The sequence below is a fragment of the Apis cerana genome, linkage group LG12, assembly GCF_029169275.1.
Source record: "Apis cerana isolate GH-2021 linkage group LG12, AcerK_1.0, whole genome shotgun sequence".
In the NCBI taxonomy this organism is placed as follows: domain Eukaryota; kingdom Metazoa; phylum Arthropoda; class Insecta; order Hymenoptera; family Apidae; genus Apis; species Apis cerana.
In genome coordinates, this window is record NC_083863.1 from 7921490 (window position 1) to 7942723 (window position 21234).

At 29.8% G+C, this 21234-nt stretch overlaps 2 protein-coding genes across 3 annotated transcripts; both read left to right on the forward strand.

The window, feature by feature from the left end:
• The first annotated feature begins 581 nt into the window (after positions 1-581).
• Positions 582-8715, forward strand: LOC107998911 (uncharacterized). Of its 2 annotated transcripts, none has more exons than XM_017058443.3 (4): positions 582-909; positions 3689-3808; positions 7174-7291; positions 7998-8715. In XM_017058443.3, the coding sequence occupies exons 1-4, from the start codon at positions 815-817 to the stop codon at positions 8046-8048; spliced, it is 384 nt and encodes a 127-aa protein (XP_016913932.1). In that variant the 5' UTR covers positions 582-814; the 3' UTR covers positions 8049-8715. The 2 variants fall into 2 exon arrangements, with proteins under 2 accessions (XP_016913932.1, XP_016913931.1); XM_017058442.3 differs by having other exon boundaries at positions 583-909; positions 3686-3808.
• Positions 8716-14650: 5935 nt separating this feature from the next.
• LOC107998913 (uncharacterized) lies at positions 14651-18188 on the forward strand. Its single transcript, XM_062082736.1, has 5 exons — positions 14651-14943; positions 15051-15170; positions 15442-15558; positions 15659-15772; positions 17890-18188. Exons 1-5 carry the CDS (start codon positions 14828-14830, stop codon positions 17891-17893), a joined length of 471 nt encoding a protein of 156 aa, XP_061938720.1. The 5' UTR covers positions 14651-14827; the 3' UTR covers positions 17894-18188.
• Positions 18189-21234: the final 3046 nt, after the last annotated feature.

The window sequence follows — 21234 nt, forward strand, 5'->3', positions numbered from 1 at the left end:
AGCGCTTCTAACTTTTCTTCTAATTGAAAAGGGGAAAAAAAAGGAAAAATTCCATCGTTAATAAACCCCTCATACATACGTATGTACATCCAAATAAACACCTTCGATTTCCACGCATGAACGAGAACACTTCGTAGAAATACTTAACTACGAAACACCGAACGGGATGGAAAAATTTCAAGATCTCTAGACCCGATAAATCTAAAGTACTGAAAAAATCCCCGAAAAAATTCACAGCAGATTTGGCTCACGCTCACGTGGCTGCACCGTGATCGAACGTGCAAGCCTCTCGTGATTCGAAGCTGTTTCGAGAAAATAAACCTCGATTTCAAAGTCCTCTCCATTTTTCCCCCCTTCTAACTCCTTCTTTCCATGCTTGATTTCGACCAACGTGGACGGAAGCGTGAAAAAAAGAAGAAGAAGAAGAAGAGAAAAGAAGGAAAAAGAGGGAATCGAGGGAAAAGGGTCGCGATTCTGGGAAAGAAACGCGAGGGAGGATTGGGAGGGATCGAGAGGGGGTATACGGTGGAGGGGCGAAGCCGGTTAGCTCTTCTTCGCGTATATATGCGGGCGAAGCTACGTTACAGTTCACAAACAGACAAAAGCGACATAGGAATAGGGCGAGATCGTATCGATAAGGAGAGAGAGAGAGCTGAATGGTCAGAGATCGCGTCGATCCTTCAAATTCTGTGAACGAGTTTGTGAACAAGTGCGAGGAGGATAGTGCGCGTGCTCGAGACAAAGAGGATCGTGCGTTCTTTTTTTTTGGACCAACAGATTATTTGGTATTTTCGTTTTCGTCGAGGAGAAGAGAATGGCGGGTTTGTTCACCACGTTGCTCGTGTTGTGCGCTCTGAACGCGATCCTGATGCCGGATACGATTTACGCCAGACCACCCTCCTTGCTTAGGTGAGTTTGATTTCAATTTTTCATCCTTTATTTCCGTATTTCGAATAATCGACATTTTACGAATCTAAATCAAAAAGTTGTAAAGATCGTTTGTAATATCAAGATTTCAATCTTTCAAGTCTAATGCATTTCCATTGTATGAAATAAAATAAAATCCTCTCCTTTCTCGGGAGGGGAAATCCCGCTTCGACGTCAAACTCGAGACGCGATCCTTATCGAGCCGTTTATCTTTATCGATTATTATTTTCGACGACTTTTCGATCCTATCTCTCTTCGAGATCACTCTTCGGTTACATAAAATATATATATATATATAAAAAATCGAGGATTCAAGGATTTCTATTCGAATTCTCCTTTTTTCCATCCCTCGAGAGATTCACCTTTGTGGACATCGATAACGCGGTTAGAAGATAACGGGCGCTTTGTCCGTTCCGCGCGCATCAGAAGGGATTAGCATACCGATTAAGGAGACAAAATTGAGGATAAACGCGGCTTATTATATCTTTATATATAGCTTCCAATATCAGCCCCGCCGTGCTTTTTTTCTTCTTCTTTTCCCTTTTTCATTGGCCGCCGATATATGAATTCCGCGTTATCGCGTTGAGTATAAGCTTGAGCATATAAGGAAGGGACGAGGATTAAGGAGAGGGTACGAAGGAGGGATCAAAGGATTTTTTTTTTTTACTTCTCTTATCCAGAGATACTCGTGCGATCGATTTTTCCAAATTTTTTAAAATGTACGAGGGATATTTCTATTTCTCGAGACCTTTTCATCGTCCAATTATTTTAACTATCTCTTCTTTATTCAAGCGATCCGTGACAAGGCTCCATGTAAATTTTTCACGATGCAGAGATTACAATTATACTTTCGATCTCAAGTTCGATCTTCGCTCGGCGAATAAAAATAGATAATAAAAATCGTGTCACGTACAACGCGACGGGGGGATAAGCGAAGGGAGCGAAATTAAATATTAATGATTCGGTGAGAAGGTGAGAAAAAAACGAGGATACACGAACGAGGATAAACGTGCAACCTCCAAGGAGACCATGCGACGAGAGAAATTCGCAACAGGTTGGAAATTTAAATTTGGGACACGATGGGCGTTTCGCCAAATCGAACGACGAATTAATCGGTTTACTAGACGACTCGAGTCCGATTCCACCGATCTGTTATACGCGCGAAAGTTTACATTAAGTGACGTAACTTCCTATTACTCGCAAGTCACGATTTCACCAACGGCAAATGATGAAGGAGAATCGCGATCTCTCGAGTTGGTTAATTTTATGAGAACGGTGCGAAATTTATTATTTATTTGGATTTGGAAATGGAAATTTATTATCGTTTGTTTGGATTTCGAGTAGAATTGGAAAATATTCCATATTTTCGATTTATTTATTTACTTTTTTATTTGCTTCTTTCCCCCTTCTCTATCGTGTACGTATTTATAAATCTGACATTTTGTAGATCTTTTATATCTATGTGAACGGACTCTTTCTTTGCGCAACGATTTATCGTGCGATAATATTAGTACACTGATAATGTTGCAAGTTGCAACTTGTGTTTCACGATTGCACCAGTTTCCGTAAAATGATATAATCGAATGACATATGATTTGTAAAATTTATTTATATAGTTTGCTTGATTTATCATTGAGTTTGTTGCCTTTATTGTGCAACAGTATAAAAGTTTGGTGAAATTATTAGTGTCGATTGATAACGTTCAGAAATGAAAGAGAAAGGAAGAAAATTTTGTTAATAATGATTTTATTTTGTAAAATATCAAATTCATTATACATTTCGTCGTATAATTTCTCATAAAATTGCAATATCAAATTTTTATGATTAAAGAGATGGAATTTAGACAGAAGTTAATCCTTTTGCACATCCTTTATGCAAATTTTGATCCTTTTTCTACGATTAAATTTTGCACGAATGCAAATGATAATTTTAATTTTCGATATAATTCGTGATAAACTATTCTAAAATTTACATGTTACACAATGTAATATAACATATACATTTAATCGTACGATCCATTTTCTTTTATATATGTATTGACAATTTATTCTATGAGTCATTATTTACATTTACGTGAATATTATTTACATATTTAGTAGATCTAATAGATCTAATTTAATTACAGAAACTTTTTTTTTTCGTTAATTAGAACTGCAGTCGATTTCTTTTTATCTATTCAAATCTGTTAAAATTAATTAATAAACTTGAAAAACATAATGGAATTTTTTCACAATATTGTTGATTATTATATATTTATCGAATTCAGTTAAAAGTTCGGTTAAAAATATACATACCATAGATAAAGATGAAATAATAATTCTATTTTTAACCCATCTATCAAGGAAAAATTATTAGAATGGTTTCTAATCATTTATTCTTCTTCTCATTATTTTTTCCATCTTTTCAAATATCATAATTGACAAATTATCGAAATCCTTCAAATTAATATAATCACTCTTCCAATTATTCAACTATTATCGACTATTATTTCTTCTTTTTCTATTCTATTCTTTCCTTTCTTTTTTTTTTTTAATTCATTCAAATCAAATTCAAACCACTCTTTTTTAACTCTTCCATATATCCATCTCTTTTTTTTCGTTCTTTCTCTCGCTTTAATTAAAGATATCAACTTGATCGAATTTTACGCTATATAAACTCTCTACATACATTTTTTTCATTCTCCTTACGAATTTGTTCACGATCTAATGGCGATTATTTGTGAAAGACGATAATCGATTATTTATTTCGCTTTTTGCAGCAGGCAAAGGCGGATATCGGATCAAAAGCTCGCCGAGATAGAGACACTTATCGGATTGAACGAGATGAAGGGGATGGTGAAGACGGTTCCAGTCGGGTTCGGTGCGTTTGATCTGAAGAAGATGTGAGTAATTACTTAACCTATCGTAATTAATTTAACGCGACCCCCTATCTCCGATTTATTTGCCTCGTTCTTATCGGCGAGCAAGTCGAAATTATCTGTGTGTTAGCGGCCTCTTTCCCGCTACGTCTGCGAAATTATTAAACTTTTAAAACTTTTAATCCATGCAATTCTCGCGCTACGAGATAAAACAACAATGGAAATGGAATCTTATCGTCATTAAATTAATTATTACAGAGTAACTTAAATTTAATCAAATTATTTCTCGAACGGTGTCAACGTTTCTCTTCAGGCAAGATTCCAAGGAAACGATCCTCTTTTTTATCTCGTTGTCAAGATGATCGTAACTCGTACAATTTTCCTCGTCTCTCCTCTCCAAGCATGGAAGAAAGAAACGAACGAACCAGTAGGTTCTCACCAGAAGAATCGAGCATATCGCGGCACAGAGTACACAAGGTGGCCGTGAAAATAACTAATCTTTATTTTAAAAGAAGAAGAAGAAGAGGAGGGAAAAAAGGAGGAACGAAAAGATAAAACATGTGATGCAACATGTGTATGACTCTGGGTTCAGGAATCTCTCGGAGGAGGAACATTTTCTCGAACATCTTCTATTTTTAGAGCGGTGTGCTTCTTTTAACCCGACCAATTTCCGTAACGGATAATTCGTTCACGTAACGAGAGGAACGGAGAGAAAGAAAAAGTATGCGCGGCACGTCGAGAGCGGCAACGCCATTGAAATTCAACTTGTTGCTTCGCGACGAGAGGGTGGAAGTCATCATGGGTGGAGGGTGGATGATGGTTGGCGGGAGAAAAAATGGGAGCCTCGAGATAGGTTTCAGAGGACACTTTTGATCTTGATTTTATTAACCCTTTACTACCCCTTCAGTGGGTAAAAAGGAGTTTCCTCGTTTCTTTCTTCGTTTCTCTCGGCTCTTGTAATTGAAATTGACATAGTTGAGTAAGTAGTTTAATTTTCGTGTAATTTTGCAATTTGTGCGATATTTTGATTTAATTTTTGATAGAATATTTGCACGTAATAATAACATTCGTTGAAAGAAATTTTCTTCTTCTGTTAATATATATATATATATTTGTATCGATTCAACGAGTTTGTTATTGTTTAAAGATTGGACTCTGGTATTTTACAGAAATAGAATTGGAAAATAAACGTTTCTCTATTTATACGCTATACAGTTAAAAACAGTAGCACAAATGTCGAAAGTATTATATTAAGAGAAATGCAAGGTGGATATTCTCTCTTATTCTCCTTTTGGATTAACTAACATTTTTCTAGGCTATTTCTATACGACGCAATAATCGTGTTGTAAAATATCCCTTTTAATAAAAAAATGGAATAAAATATTTTCATTCCAATTCTAATCCATTTCCCATTAATGGACAATAATATTTTTAATTATCATTAATATTACTTTCAAGCTACTATAGCTACAAACATTTATAGCCATTATTAAAAATTTCATCTTCAATAATTTAATCTTGATTAATCCTCGTTCCACTATCTAAATACCGATATAAATCTATAAAAATCTATCTAATAAAAAATTAGAAAAAAGAATATAGAATATAAATGTAATTTCTTTCATCTAAATAACACAAAGCGGAATTAAAATTATCGATTCATTGATTATCATCGGTGTATCGTAGCGATATTTTCCTCGTCCTAAACCATTCATTTACTGCCGTTATGCGGACGGAATAATAGGCGAATGTAGGAAAGGAAAGAGGAAATATATAACGAATAAATTTCTATTCAAACGTTGCCTCGACCGAATTTAACTCGCGAAAATTTGCTTGAAACCGAGACAAAACGAGCAATTCTATTTTTTACCACGTTTGGATCGCATCAATGTCTGCGGATAGAACGAAGGGAACGTTCGTCCCTGCATCCTTCTATTCCTCCTCTGTGTGTAAATGGACAAAGAACATGGAATCGAATCGACAATCTTGTTTCGCTCCTTCTTGGTTTATTTAAATGAGAAGATCTTCTATTCTTTCTATTCCGAGGAGGAAGAGGAAGAAAGGGTAAAGGCGAATTCTTTATCCGCTTTAAATGTGTATCAAGGATGATTCATACTCTGAGAACGTGAAAGATGAAAGTTCAAGTACTGTTTGCATTAGTTCATCGAATCGAATTTATTTCAGCAATTTTCACGATAGTCTATTTTTCACTCTCTTTTTTTCCTCTTACTTTCCCGCCTTACTTTCCTCTTAATCTTCATTCAAATTTCGCTGTTAAACTGTACATTACAATTACGTGAAAATTTATATTTTCTCGTTAATTGATTTTTCTAGGACACGAATAAAATTTTGTAGCAAGCATAAAAATATAATTAAATAGATATTTCATTGTTTCGATGTACAAAACTTTATATAAAACTTAAAAAAAATATATACATATATAAATGTAAAAATAAATATATTTATATTTTTCATGAATAAATAGTTTATTCAAAATATAAAATTTAAGAGAACCGCGGCGTACGTTCCTTCCGTGTCGACGTCCGTCCTCGTACTGCCGAGTTTGTCGCGTCGCGAACGACCGAAGAAGCGCTCCATTATTTATAAACTTCGTGCCGCGCGATTGGAGCGAAATTTACGATGAGAATATCGATCGATCCACCAATGACGAATTTTCGATTTAATCGATGGGTGAATGGATCGGGGGCCGAAAGTAAATTCGTTTCCCTCGGAAAATTTTCGAGTGGGTGGACGAAATGGCAACCCAATATGTGCAAATTAAGCGCGGAATGCGAATCCACGAGGCTTAAGAGAGCCTTATCCAAGGCGTTTAACGTGTAGTGGAGAGATTGAAATCTTAATCGATTAAAAATCGCTCTCTCTTAAATTAAAATATTCCACGTGAAGTTTTATTTTATTTCAGAAATTATGAATATCTCTATTATGGAATTGGTACGAGAATATTTAATTAAACGCGTTACGTAGATATATCATGGGAATTAATTTTATATCATTTCATGAGAATTTGATGCTGCTTTCGTAATTAAGATAATTAATTAGCGATTATTTCTTTTCTTTAATTGCCATGTGGAAGTGATAGGATCTTTATTAATAATTATTAATAATAATTCTCGAATTACTTTTCAAATCGTGGAGAATTTTAATTTTTTTTATTCTTTGAATAGGAGAAAAGAAACGACGAAGAGAAGAAATTATTCGTATGAATATTTCCATTCATACTTAGTTTCGAATTACAATTCGCTCGACATCTTTTGACACGTATTACCTTTTCCTCTCGATCGTGTAATTTAATAAGAGAGATAAAAAAATAAAAAAACTCTAATCAATCCGTTTTTTTTCCTAATCGATGTCGCGTTTTTTTGTTACAGAGGTCGCAGAAGAAGATCCGCGATCAATAACAAACTTGAAACTTTGCAACGTATCATGCAAATCATTAATGACAATCCTGAATTGCTCGACGAGGATAACATTCTTTCGTCACCAGTGGTAAGTTTATCAAAAATTATGTTATTAATTTTATATATAATGTTATATTTCGATTGATATAGAAAAAGGATCTTTATTAATTTTTTCCATTTACAAATTTACGAATCTTTATTAATTGATCTTGAAGATATGCGTTATCACGTTTCACGATTAAAAATTTTAGCAAAAAGCACGAACGATGAGATATTTATTGCAAAAATCGCCTACGAATAAGATCGATACGATCGTGCAAAATAATCCTCGAATAAGAATTAATTACAATTCTCGAATTAGAATTATTATATAACTCGAGATATGATCATGTGCTCGCGTAATTCTTTTACTGTATCGTACAATCACAGCGATAATTGGACGAGGAAAGAGAAATAAAATGAATCGATGGCACGCGCCTCGTCGATCCAGACGTGAACTTTATGCAAAGAGTGCACCGTTTTCTCATGATAAATCCATTTTTTCACACGTAATGAGTACACTTAAGATTTTCTTATTAACACTCTGTAACACGAATCTCTTTAATATTTTATCACGATGTTAGAAATCGTTCGAAGTGGAAAATAAATATCGGGAGATTAATCCAGAACGAGACTGTTAAATAAATTTTGTTTAAAAAAAATAATAATAATAATAATAATTCCACGTAAAATTAACAAAACTTAATTTCTCGATCAGATTTTTAATCAGAAAATATTTCTTTCTTTTATTTCAGAAATTAAAGGAGAGTCGTCAAAGAGAGAACGACGAATATTCACTTATTTAATTTCGAAACACGAAAATCGCGCTGGATCACAGGGCAAGTACGAAGACAGGGTCGAGAGAACGAGGAATAATGAAGAAAAAAAAGAAGAAGAAGAATAAAAGACAAAAAAAAATAAACGAAGAAAAAACAAAGAAGAAAAGGTTTAAGAAAGCAAGAAAAAAAAAAGAAAAATATTATACGCGATCTCTCGACCCTAAAAACCGCCTACAAACAGTATTACGGACTGTCCTCCGTCCGAAATTAAAAAACCTACTAGGATAACTAAGTAATTAATCACGAAATATATAAGAGAAGAAGATGACGAAAGAAATTCCTATTAAATCGTATTCGATAAGTATTTATCGATTTCCATGTCGATCGTGATTTAATTCGATTTTTATTCGTTCCTGAACATCTGCCATTTTCGTTATTTATTTATTTATAATTTATTTTATTTTAGCATAGCGTATAATTTATTTATTATTTATCGATCTTAGATTATATTATTCGACTATTATTATTCTTAGACTGTTATTTCGATTCTTCTCGAAGCGAAACGTACTGTACACCGTAGAATTAATTTTAGGAGGGGAAATTTTTTTAAATAATTGATCCAAATAGTAAAAAAATTCAAATTTACAAACAACATTACAAACATGTTGTAAAAAAGAAACTAAAACTCGAGCAATTTTTAAATAACGTAAATGTTTATTACAAAATTTAAGAAAAGAAAAAAAATAATTAAAATTTTACAATCAACGTTACAGGATAAGTGACGAAGAAAGTAAATATTGTTAATCCAAGCATAGATAGACAAATGATTCATCCTGTGCTCGGATAATCGGTCATTTGTATAACCTCGATTTGGATAATCGACGTTCTACTGTGTACATTCTTCTCTTTTCTCTTTTCATTTAATAATTTATCTTATAATTGCATTTTTTTTTTAAGAATAATTTGTGGTGTGACGAAGGACGAGTGATATTTATTAGCGATGAATGGAGAATTACAGGCCTACTTTCACGATCTCGCGATGTTTCGATGTTTTGATTAATGATTATTCAACGATATAATCTTAAGCTCCATTACATCTTTCCAAAACGGATGGATTTTAACGATCTAGAGCTCGAATAATAATTCTCTCTCTCGTTTTTTTTTTCTTTTACAAGAATCTGAGATCTCTTTTGACAGTTTTAAGATTTTAAGAAGATTTATTTTAAACGTACAAAGCTATTATATCTCTGTTCATTTTTTTCTCGATCGTTTTTATAACGCAACGGTTTTTAAATTTTTCAAAGTAAAGTTTTCTCATGAAAAATATGGCATCGAAAAAAAATTGCGGGGCAGTTATTAGGAAAGGAAAGAATTATTTATTTTCGTGTTTTTGCGATTAATTGTAAACAAGATTTTTTCATCGTCTCCACTAAATGTGTTATTTTATTATTGTCGAAGAAGCAGAGATAAAAATTAATCACAACGACGGAATAACATTGAAATGTTTTAACAATTAAATTTGGAAAAAAAAAAGATAAAGATTTAAAAGAATTTAAAAACTGTTGTTGGATTCTCATTTTTCATATAGATTATCGTTATTATTGTATTAATTTATTGATGAATTAAAAAAAAACAGAGTGAGAAAAGAAATTGCAATATTAATTAATATCAATGATTTTTCAAGTCGTTAACATTAATTAAACTTTTCACGAAGGAATATCTTCGTATTTCAAATTCTATGTAATATTATCTATGTATATATATGTGTGTGCGTATGTGTGTGTTCGCCGTTCAACCTCTTTATTTTTCTTAAATTATTTATTTATTTATTTATTTGTAGAAACCGAGAAAAGTATTAGACAATGTTATAATTCGACAATACGATTGTATCGTAATTCGTCACAAAATCATAATGGATTCGAAACAATTTTATCATTATTTTTCTGCGATTCTACTTAATTATTTTTGATTATTTCAAAGAAATAAAAATAATAATCAGCTATACGAGAAAAAAAAATTATTTTTTCTTTTTTTCTTTTCACATACACTTCCCTTGTGTCACTTTCCTCAGATATTACATTTCCATTGCGAGATGAGATCTTTAAAATTACATACTGTTTCATTTTGTCCTGATAAATTAAATATACGCATCTGAGGCTCCCTCTGGAGAAATTTTAAGCGAATTATTATATATACTGATGGTAAATATGATGTTTATCTTGATGCCTACTCTATTCGATTTTCGAACGATTTAAATGACCAAAAATTCGAATAAATTTTTTACTTTAGATCGAAAAATATGAGATGTAAACAGAAATATCGATAAAATGTCTACAAAAATATCCTCCAAATTAAGAATAAAATTAATTCAAAATTAACATTCGTAGGTAATAATAATATAATCGAAAAGTGTGTAAAAATTTTGTTATAAAACTTTAAATAACTTCAAAATTATTATATAGTATATATGATTAATATAGTACATATGATTAATCTCAATATTTGTAATTTTATCGTGCAAAAAATTATTCACGTATAACCTTATTTTGAGAAGTGTTCCCTGGTCGGACTAAAGACGACTCGTACTACTATCAGTGAAAAAGCTAGTGGAATAAGCTCCCCTCTATTTTAAACGGACTCGAACTCTCTCTCTCTCTTCCCGTAATTTTTCTCCCTCCTCCTCTCTCTCCCCAATTTTCCTTTACCATAAAATCATCTTTCGTAACTTCAACTTACAATAGAATTCTCTACTTAATACTTTTGATTAAAAAAAAATCTTTTCACGAGAAAAATTACAAAATTTCAATAGTACTTTATTTCGATTCGAGGAAACACCATTCGCCCACACAACGCGCTAATAAAAATGAAAAATACCTCTCTACTACTAAAATTACTGCGTTCATCGAAAGATTATAATCGATTTTCACATTAAACAGTCACAAAAAAATAAATAAACATCCATGTTTACGGAATACAATACGACACTGTTCACAATGTAGAGAAGAGAGCAACAGAGGATAATTATCCATTATTAAAAGAAAAGAGAAATTCGATTCGTCACGGGCGAGTTGAGGCCGTGTTCCTTTCTCCGCGTAAGCCGGAAACCGACTCGTCGACTGCAATCGTCTCGAAGAACCGGAAGTTGGACGGAAAGGAAAGCGAAACCACGATGCAAATTGCACTTCCTCCATGTTCTCGTTTGACTTTTGTACGACTCTTGGTGCGACGTTTCATCCGTGGCGAGCGTGACCGACAGATATAAAATTATTTCATAAATACGCACACTCAGATCGCGTGGGTGGACGATTTCGCAAGTTTTATTACTGCGCAGTACGATAGTTGTGTGAGCGCGTTCGTGTCATATCGAATGGAACGGGCCTCCAAAGTTGCACAATCCTTTCAATTTCTGATTAGCATTGGTTTGGTTATCGGTTCTCGCTACGTAAAAACAGATTTCGCTCATCATCCTTCTGCCTTTAAAAACCACGGATCGATTGCGAAAAAGCTCTCCGCGGATATCGCTTGCCGTACCGTGTGCGTGTTTTGGCTGGAAACTTTGTTTTCCTTCTCTGCCTTCTCTTTTATTTTTATACAAGTCTCGTAATAATGAGGTAGATCAGTAGTTCGTTGATCTCTCGCCTCCATTTCTTTTTTGCTCCCTCCCCTCTTTCCTTTTTTTCTCCGCTCTGCTGAGATTAGTGGCGCGTCGAATGTGCTTTTTTGACGGCTTTTTTTTTAAAAAGAAAAAAGAATTTTTCGTAAGGAAATAAAGAAGGAGTATAAAGGCAATTTCGATGATTAATAGAAAATTAAACGAATACAAAAAAAGTGGATCTTTTGCAACAGATTTTTGAGACACTTTTTTTTTATTCGAAAAAAAGTCAAAGTCGCTTCGACTTGTAATATTAGAATAATTGATTTCAAGGAGATAGGAACTGATATAAATTTTTTATTTTATAGGAATATCAACTTGAAAAATTTAGTTTTTTTTTTGAGCAGCGAAAGATTCTATGAAAATAAAAGAAATTTGATGATAAAGATATTTTGTGGAGTATACAGCGATTAAGTAGTCCAATTTGAAACGTTTCTCAAGTAGAAAAATTTGTGAACAATGGAAAAAGAATGATTTAATTTCAATTCAAAAGAAATCAGAATTGATTTTTTTATCTTATTTCCCTTCTTCCCGTATTGTATTGTATACAAACAGCGAGAAAATAAAGTTGGGTTATTGAGATATTCCAAAAACAGAATGAAAAATTATCAAAGTTAATTCTAAGTAAAATGGAAAGAAACATTTAATTGATCACCGATTCGTAGCAAGCTTTAAAAATAAAGAGAATAATCAAAAAGGAGAAAAACAACGACGATAATAATAATATTTACATGTAAGAACCGAATTATTTCTTCATTGTTCGTCTTGCGAATTTTAATCTCGAATCATTGGAAAGAAAAAACGAAATATGTATTCTTCTGTCTTCGTTTGATACAAATATATTACACATTTTTACGATTCACATTCAACAAGATTGGCGTTTCACGTTTCATTGATCACCGCTTTAATCCACGATCGATATCCTTGAATCATCGATTAATTTAATTTAATTTTATATCGGAGAGGAAAATCCGCTTAAAATATCAAAAATATTTCCTTGAGATAGATTATGAAAGATTTGAATGATTAAACTTCTAATTAAATCATAATTTGTCATGGTAAAAACGTTTCATTCTCGTTTTAATATTTGTTCGGTAAAAGAAATGTATCGATTATAATATTTCATCAAATTTCCAATTTTCCTTTCTCGTCGACTTCGATTATCGTCTACTTTATACTTTATACATCTACCTCATTTTGGGGATGAAATTCGAATTACAACTCGTTCTTGCGGATTGGCGAATTCGAATCTTTTCGAGAATCTTAAATTATTTAAGTCGATCATAACGAATGACAAGTTTTTCTCCAGTTTCTTGAGAATCGAGATTCTAATTTCTCGGGTGAAATCTTTTGCACGAGAAGCATGCATGATTTTTCCGATAGACACGTGATAGAGAAAACTACGTATATCATATGAATCAAGTATGACGAATCGACTAATTATTGAAATGTTTCGTTCATGTATTCGTCCTCTTCCACTTCCACTACCGCGTTCGACAGAGAACTTCGCGCTCGCGTCAGATGTGGGAAAAATGGAGGAAAGAAAAAAAAAGAAAAAGGAAAAGAAAAAGAAAAAAAGTTATCGAGATAAGTAAGCGTTTTTCTTCCTGTCGCGTGTCTGATATTAAGTTTTCTCGAACGACCGAATGTCACCGCTTGTTAAAAAAGGAAAGGAAACAAAGATCCGCTGCTGATCGAAATGAAAAATTTTCTTCGAATCAAATAGAACGATAAAATCCACGTTTCAAGGATGCAACTCGAATCACGAGTGACTCGAACTCGATGAAAATGTAGTTCATCGAAAATGTACGTAAAATTTTAATTTTCAACTTCAAACGTTCTTCTTCCGAACGTGAAGTATTACATAACACTCCCTGCTCGATATCTGCTATTCCTATTCTCTTTAAAAATTTCACAAGAATTTCGTACAATTGGGATTCTCACTCCCCTTCGATCGACGGACTCTGAAGAGGAAAAAGTAACACGAATAATTCTAATAATTTTAACGAGTGATTATTCCGATTAAACGAACCGAGAAAAAACGCTTGTCGCTCTCGGATAAATAAGAATTTCAATTTTAATTTTTCACTCGTTCCATTAACAAAAATACGATTGTGATTAATTTCCATTGGATGAAATCGGATCTTTGAATCAAATGCCAATACGCGGCTAAGATCTAATTGGCTAAGGTCGTCCTTCCATAAAATAACGCAAGTTCGTAGATAATCTAAGAATTTTTGTGAAATTATCGTGTAAACTATCGTCACGATTGTGTGCTGTAATAACGCGGAATATTACATAGAAATAATACTACGCAGAAAGAAATTTTCTTCCATTTGTGCAATTATTCAATGAACGGTTGCAAAACCACCTCCAGATTTCCGATCCTTTGTACACACTTTCTCATTCCCTATATGCTACATCACGTACAAGCAACGTACAATTAAAGAAATGAACGGGATCGCCAATGTATAATCAGTGTACAATATAATACAGGATTTTACACAGTTTGCAAGAACAATTTTTTAGAAGGATCGATTCTAAAAAAACAAATATGAAAATGGATATACAAAAATACGGGTCGTTCGTTAATTTGAATGAATACTGTAATTTAAAAATTCATAGATTCAATGAGATTGGGTAAAGTGTAATATAGTTCTATCTTCGTCGCACGATCATTTTATCTCCATCTCGCTTCACGTCACTCGACGCGACTTCAAATTATTTCGACCTCCTCAGAACCAACCCATTCGGATATGATATACGCGTCCTACGAATATAATAAATCCTGATGAACGGGATGGGAGATAGAACGAGAAAAGAAAAGAAAATGAATAGAAAATCGATCAAAATTGATACCGATTTATCGTGTTTGAAAGGAACGTTTAACATTGGAAAGATAATCACGAAAGGGGGTGTAGGAATCAGAGAAGGAAGGAGGTGGGGATTGGCTCGAGGCAAGAATACATATATACGCGCCGTCAGAGCGCCTCGTAGCGTTACAGTTTCAAACAACAATCAAGACGAATCGAACGACGTACGCTCGATTCCGGCGGCAGGCTCGATCGAGTAGAAGATTTTGTGCGGGAAATTTTCGATCTTTCTTTCTCTTTCCTTCGATTTCGAGTTTTTTTTGAATTTGGGCGCGAAAAGAATGAGAGGGAATATGGAGGAGAGAAAAGGCTATTGGAAAACCTGGATGGGAACCGTGACGATATTCGGGGTGTTTTACGCGAATGGAATCGTGTCTGCACAGCCTGTATACGAAAGGTAGAAATATTTTCTTCTATTTCGTTTATTTAGAATATGTATGTTTTAATTTTTAAGGAGATTTCTGGAGATTGTTTTTAAAAAATTAATCTTGTATTTATCTATAGAATTACGCGCGAAAGTGAAAACACAATGAGCATCTACGATACATTGTTAAATTTTTCGAAAATGGGAGAGATCGGTGCAGCAAAAGAATTGAATCAAGAGATATCAGAAATGAATAAAGAGTGAGTTTTTTTTTAACAATTATTTTCAATAAATATTTTCAATAATTTTCGATAAATATTTCATCTCAATTTTTACTCGAATTAAAAAAGATATTCCTTTTGGTATCTTTTAATTAACATTCATCATAGTAAGCGCGACTTCGATTAGCAAATTAAAAAAAATCTCGCCTTCAACGATAAAGAAAAGTTCGCAAAAAAAAAGATTGACCCTATTCAAGTTTATTATTTTCTTTTTTTTCCTTTTTAAATAAATTTTTTATCATGTATGCAGACGATACAAACGATTATCGGACCAAAGACGAGCAGAACTAGAGACTTTGATGGCGCTTTCCAAAATGACGGGAAAATTAGTGAATGTGATCAGGGGAGGGCGTCAATCAAGCAAGACGTAAGTAAAAATATAATTAAAAAAAAAATAAAAGGATCCTCTATCGATTATCTAATACTTTCTTGTTTACTTTTTTGTTTACTTTTAATCTATTTTATAGCAATGACCGCAAAAAACGATCGATCTTCGATATAAATATGAAGAATCTGCAGAAACTTTTCAGATTATCGGGCAAATTAGGATACAAAGGAAACGCTGCATATCCAGTTATCAGGTAAATTAAATTATATGATAATTATCATTTATATAATTTTTTTTTAATAAAAAACCAATCGTTGATCGTTAAATATTATAATTCAATCATAAAGGAAGAAGTCAAACCAAAAATATAGAAAACTTTTAATTTGGAAATTAAATTCTATTTTAATTCTAAAATAAAAAAATTTTTATCGCTCGATATTAAAAAAAAAAAAACAAACTTTAAACTTTTAATTAACGCGAGAAGATAGAGTAAAATTAATCGTGAAATCGTAGTAATCAATATGCGTCTGTGACGCATTCGATATTTACTATTTCGCGTAAAATTGTAAAAACTGCTGAATCGAAATGTTTCGAAGTTCCATCTTTGAAAAAAAAAAAAAAAAAAAAAAAAAGAAATCTGGAAAGAAATCAACTGCGCCACGCGAAACTGATTTTCTTTTTTTCTATTTTTTTCCCCCTCTCTATCCTTTTTTCTTTTCCATTTCTCTCTATCTTCTTCGCTCGCGATAAGATCACATTCACGTATTCGAAATTCGCGATGAGAACGTGTGCATGAGGATCGTAAACGTGATGTAAGAAAAGCGTAATGTTATCCCAGATATATATAATGTATATGTATGTATATGTAAATATATATATATATATATTTGAACCGAGACGAACTTTTATCATTCACGGTCGTTTCGTAATCGTTCCAATTTGCATCAGAAATAATTCGATACCACGTTTAATAATTGGAGATTACTTTTACGGGCACGCATTTCCATCTTCCTTAATTCTTTTTCCTTTTTTTTTTTTCGCTTTCAAAGATGTTAGATCACGAAAAAATTTTTTATCGAGATTCCTACGATAATATGTTACGTAGTAATATGTTACGTATTATGAAATAGTGCTAATTTTATTTTTTAAATTAAATTAATATAAGTTTATTCAAAGCATATTGTATATCCGAAAATTGAGAATTGACTTGGATCCGTTTGATTGATACAAGGTTCTTACAATGGTATATGTAATATGTTATCGTAAATGGAATTACTAGTTAATGCCTACGGTACGGATCTAATTGATTTAAGTCTGTTTGAAGTACTTTACAAGTACTTTTCATATTCACGATAAGAACTTGTCGAAATTGAGATAAGAAAGATATTATATAGAGATATATTATAGAGAAATATAAATGATTTCAAATATTGCCGAAAATGGGGATAAATGAGCGAGAAATATTCTGGAAGCAAATTTTTGAACTCTGTATATTAATTTCATATAATTAATATGTAAATATATAAGCGAAGAAATTTAATTTTTTTCATTTTTAAAAGTTGTTATTAAAAAAAAAATGTTTAATATCTATAATATTTATTTTACCGAATTTTTTGTTAAAATTTTACGTTAATGTATATATTATTTCCTTATAATTTTATAAATATGCTTTTATTGTATATTTTCAAAAAAAGAATATTTTTATTGAAAAATTTATAAATCAATATTTCATTCAATAATATAACAATGTATAATGTATAATAAAATTTTGTAATAATTATGAAGATATCACAGTTCAATAGAAATAATTAAACAAAATTTAAATTCATTGCTATCAATGATAATAACGTTTTAAAATGCAATATATAATTGTATCCTCGTTCAAAACATTTACATCAAATAAAAATATTTTAAATCTCGAATGAATGCTATAACATTCATTGAGAAAATTGTTAATTTGTAAATTGTAGCGCTAGATAAACTCGATGATCTTTGTAGTATTGAGATATAGTCAAAATAGTAGAGACCTATTTGCAATGATTGATTTGCCTTTTCATTGATATTTTAAGTCTCGATAACATTGCACAATTAAAATAATAAATGTGTTGTTTTCTCCAATGTGGATCAGGGAGGTTCAGTATAAAAACAAGAGATATTAACAATATTATTTTGCGTCCTTCGAGAACGACCTCTACTGTTTACATTGTTGGAATAATGAAAACATAAACATTTGAATTCCTTTGTATTCTTAATTTTTTATAATTATTTTTTACAAATATTTTTCTTATAATTCTAATTCTATAATTATATTTAGAGATTATTCATTTTAAATTAAAATATTTTTTAACATCTCTTTTTTTTTATTTGCAGTTGAGACTATGGAAAATTACAAATAATATTGGAATGAATTTATTATTTGTCTAAGAAGATACATCGAGTCAAAAAGGATGATCCTGGCACGAAAACAAAGAAATTTGATGTATCGTCTCGTTGTGAAAAATTATCAGTGAATCATGAATCAGTTTCATTAAAAATCATCATCAACTTTTATATACTTTACTTAATATCGAACGATTATTTATTTAATGTAATGACAAATCGAGTATCAATTTTTTTGTAAGATATTTTTTAATATTTTTTTTACTAATAATAAATATTTATAATACAAATAATATAAATTTATTTACGACTTTTAAAATTTTAATTCATATTCGATTTTTATATAAATTATATATAATTATATATAATTATATAAATTATTATTTCTAAAACTATAAGTGAAAATATTTTCTCATTTTTCTTTTTAATTATAATCTAAATTAAATTTCCAATAAAAATTTCCAAATTACTCAATTAAAAGTTGAAAATTTTATAACATTATTTGAAAAACTAAAATGAAGATATTTTAAATAATTGTCTTATAAAGATTACTTAATTATTTAACTACATCTCAATTTTTTACACAAAAATTAATTCATTTTTAAATAAATTCAATGTTAAATATTAAAAAATTTTTTATTGTTATTCAAAGCAAACAAAAAAAAATGTAAAATGAATTGAACAAAATTTAAATTATTTTCTTATTAATATTCTATATTTTTTTTGTTATTGATAGTTTTATTTAAAAAAAAGTATTCTATAAAGTATTAAAGTAATATTCTATCCATTAAACTATATTACACTATTTTATGATTTTTAATTAACACCATCTTTAATTATATTATACTTAATTAATAGATCATTTAATGATCTATTAAAAATTATATATAAATTACCAATGTTGAACATCTATTCATAATAAATTTATGCTACTATTTTAATTAACAATGATCTAGAAATAGAATATATTCCTCTGTTCCTAAGGATCCTGAAACAAACTCAATTTTTTAAACATCCTATTTATTAAAAATTTTAAAATTATTTTTTATAAATCCATCTAAAAGTAAGAATTAAATAATTTCTTTATAAATCCTATCCTATCACAAATCTAAAAGATTCTAATTATAACTTAACTACATTTAACATCATAGTTTCTAATAACTTATAATATATATGATTTAACTTATACATGATCAGAGAAAATATGAAATATTTTATAAATATTTTCTATAATATTGAAATGTGTACATATATTCTTATAACTAATGATTTTAAATCAAGTATTAAGGATTTAATTTTCTAGAATAAAAAAATTTAGGAATGATAAATCTTATAGACATTATGAAAAATAAGAGATTTAGATTTATATTTGAAAGATTTGGAAATAAAAAAGGCTGCATTTAATAAAAGTATGAAGAACAAAATAATATTTATCACAAGAATTTTTCAGAATGGAAAAAATTATGTAATAATTGAATTATGCAATTTAATGTGCTTAATTAAAAATATTTTTAACATAAAAATTAAATAATTTATTATTTGTGCATTTTATCATTTATCAACACTTTATCAAAATTAAACATTTTTTTAATTTTATTTATATATCATAAAAATTAAAAGATTTAATAAATTAATAATTGAAAAATATATTTAAAAAAAATTAATAATTAAAAAAATTAAATTATTAAAATACTTATTTAATTATAAGTAAAAGATATTCAATAATAAAAAAAGAAATATTTTTTAAGAATATTTTTAGTAACAAATTCTCTTAACAAAGATATCTAGTTCCGAGACATTTCAAATATCAATAATTTAACATTACTTTCATGTTCTAAGTTTATATATCATTTTTCTTGAAATCTGAATGACGAGGGTTAGATTCCACACAATAAAAATATATTTTAATTGTAATTATGTATATTCACGCTTAAAAGAATTCATGTAACTTGTAAAGAAAGAATGTTAGAGATGATATAATTTATACGATTGTTAATTGTAATAAAATTGAATAATAGTGAATGAAATAACAATTATAACGATGCAATTCCATAACCTAATCGCACATAATAATATGGAAATATATCGTGCATTAAGACATCATCAATCGCCAAGGAATTATCATATACTTATAAACTTATAAAATAGTGTTCAAAAATTATTATTTTGATTCTGAGATTTGTTTATAAAATATATATTATATATTAAAATATCTTCTTATGTGTAAGATATATTTATTTTTAATAAAAAAAAAACAGAATTTTATTTTTTATTTTGAAAATCAAATAAAAAAAATGAAATTAAAAATGATTTTTTAATTTCATACATATTTATATATAAAAATGCGATGCATACGAAAATTTAGTTTGAAGTAATAAATAAAACACACTCAAAAAATGTTATTATTCATAGATATAATTATAAATAGCAGTCATTGTACTCGTGAAAAAAATCTATACAATCACTCGTATCAACTCAAATTTTTTCATTCTAACATGATTGAGTGATCGAAGAAATCAAAATGCATGCAACTCACCATTAGATGCGAAGAATCCATAATGCTATCCATATTTACATAGTAACCTATAAGAAACAATAGAAAAAAAATGAAAACTATAAAAAAAAAATATTATAATTTAATTTAATTTAAACATTACAATAATTAATATATTTATATTAACTAAAAAAATATATTATCTTAGAATTCTCAGTAATTAATATATTAAACTATTTAATAAATTTACATCACTAATCAATAATATAATAAAAAGAAATTTTAAATTTATCTGTTTTTGATTAAAAAAAATATCAAACTATTATTCTTTGTGAAAGATAGTGAAAAGCAAAAGATAAACTATTACATCGATCATTTTGGCATCCATATTGAAATCCTTTTCCCGCCATGAAAGTTCTCTCAGCATTCAATTATTAATCTTCACATAACATAATTATATTTTTAAAATAAAACATATGAAATATATTATGTAAAATGTATGAAACAAAAAAGAATATATTACATTAAATAAAACCATGCTCATTTTAGAAATTTAAAATAAAAAGTACTAACTCGAATAGTTACAATCATATAATAGTCATATAAACGAGAAAAAAAAAAGAAATAAATCAATTATAGAAATATTCAATAAATTATTGAATAAATACATTGTTAATAAAATAGTAAAATACGAAAAATAAAGAAATAATTATGGAAATGAATAGAGATAAGTCATATAGAGAATTATAGAGATAAGTCACTCACCTGAAGAAAAACGTCCGAACGTCACAATTTTCTATAGCAGAATGAACATCTCGCATAATGATTTCGATATATCGAAT

Coding starts and splice junctions, on each gene's coding strand:
- LOC107998911 (XM_017058442.3), top strand. CDS start 815: ATGGCGGGTTTGTTCACCACGTTGCTCGTGTTGTGCGCTCTGAACGCG. Junction 910..3,685: donor AGACCACCCTCCTTGCTTAG/GTGAGTTTGATT, acceptor CGCTTTTTGCAG/CAGGCAAAGGCGGATATCGG. Junction 7,292..7,997: donor ACATTCTTTCGTCACCAGTG/GTAAGTTTATCA, acceptor CTTTTATTTCAG/AAATTAAAGGAGAGTCGTCA.
- LOC107998913 (XM_062082736.1), top strand. CDS start 14,828: ATGAGAGGGAATATGGAGGAGAGAAAAGGCTATTGGAAAACCTGGATG. Junction 14,944..15,050: donor GCACAGCCTGTATACGAAAG/GTAGAAATATTT, acceptor ATTTATCTATAG/AATTACGCGCGAAAGTGAAA. Junction 15,171..15,441: donor ATATCAGAAATGAATAAAGA/GTGAGTTTTTTT, acceptor TCATGTATGCAG/ACGATACAAACGATTATCGG.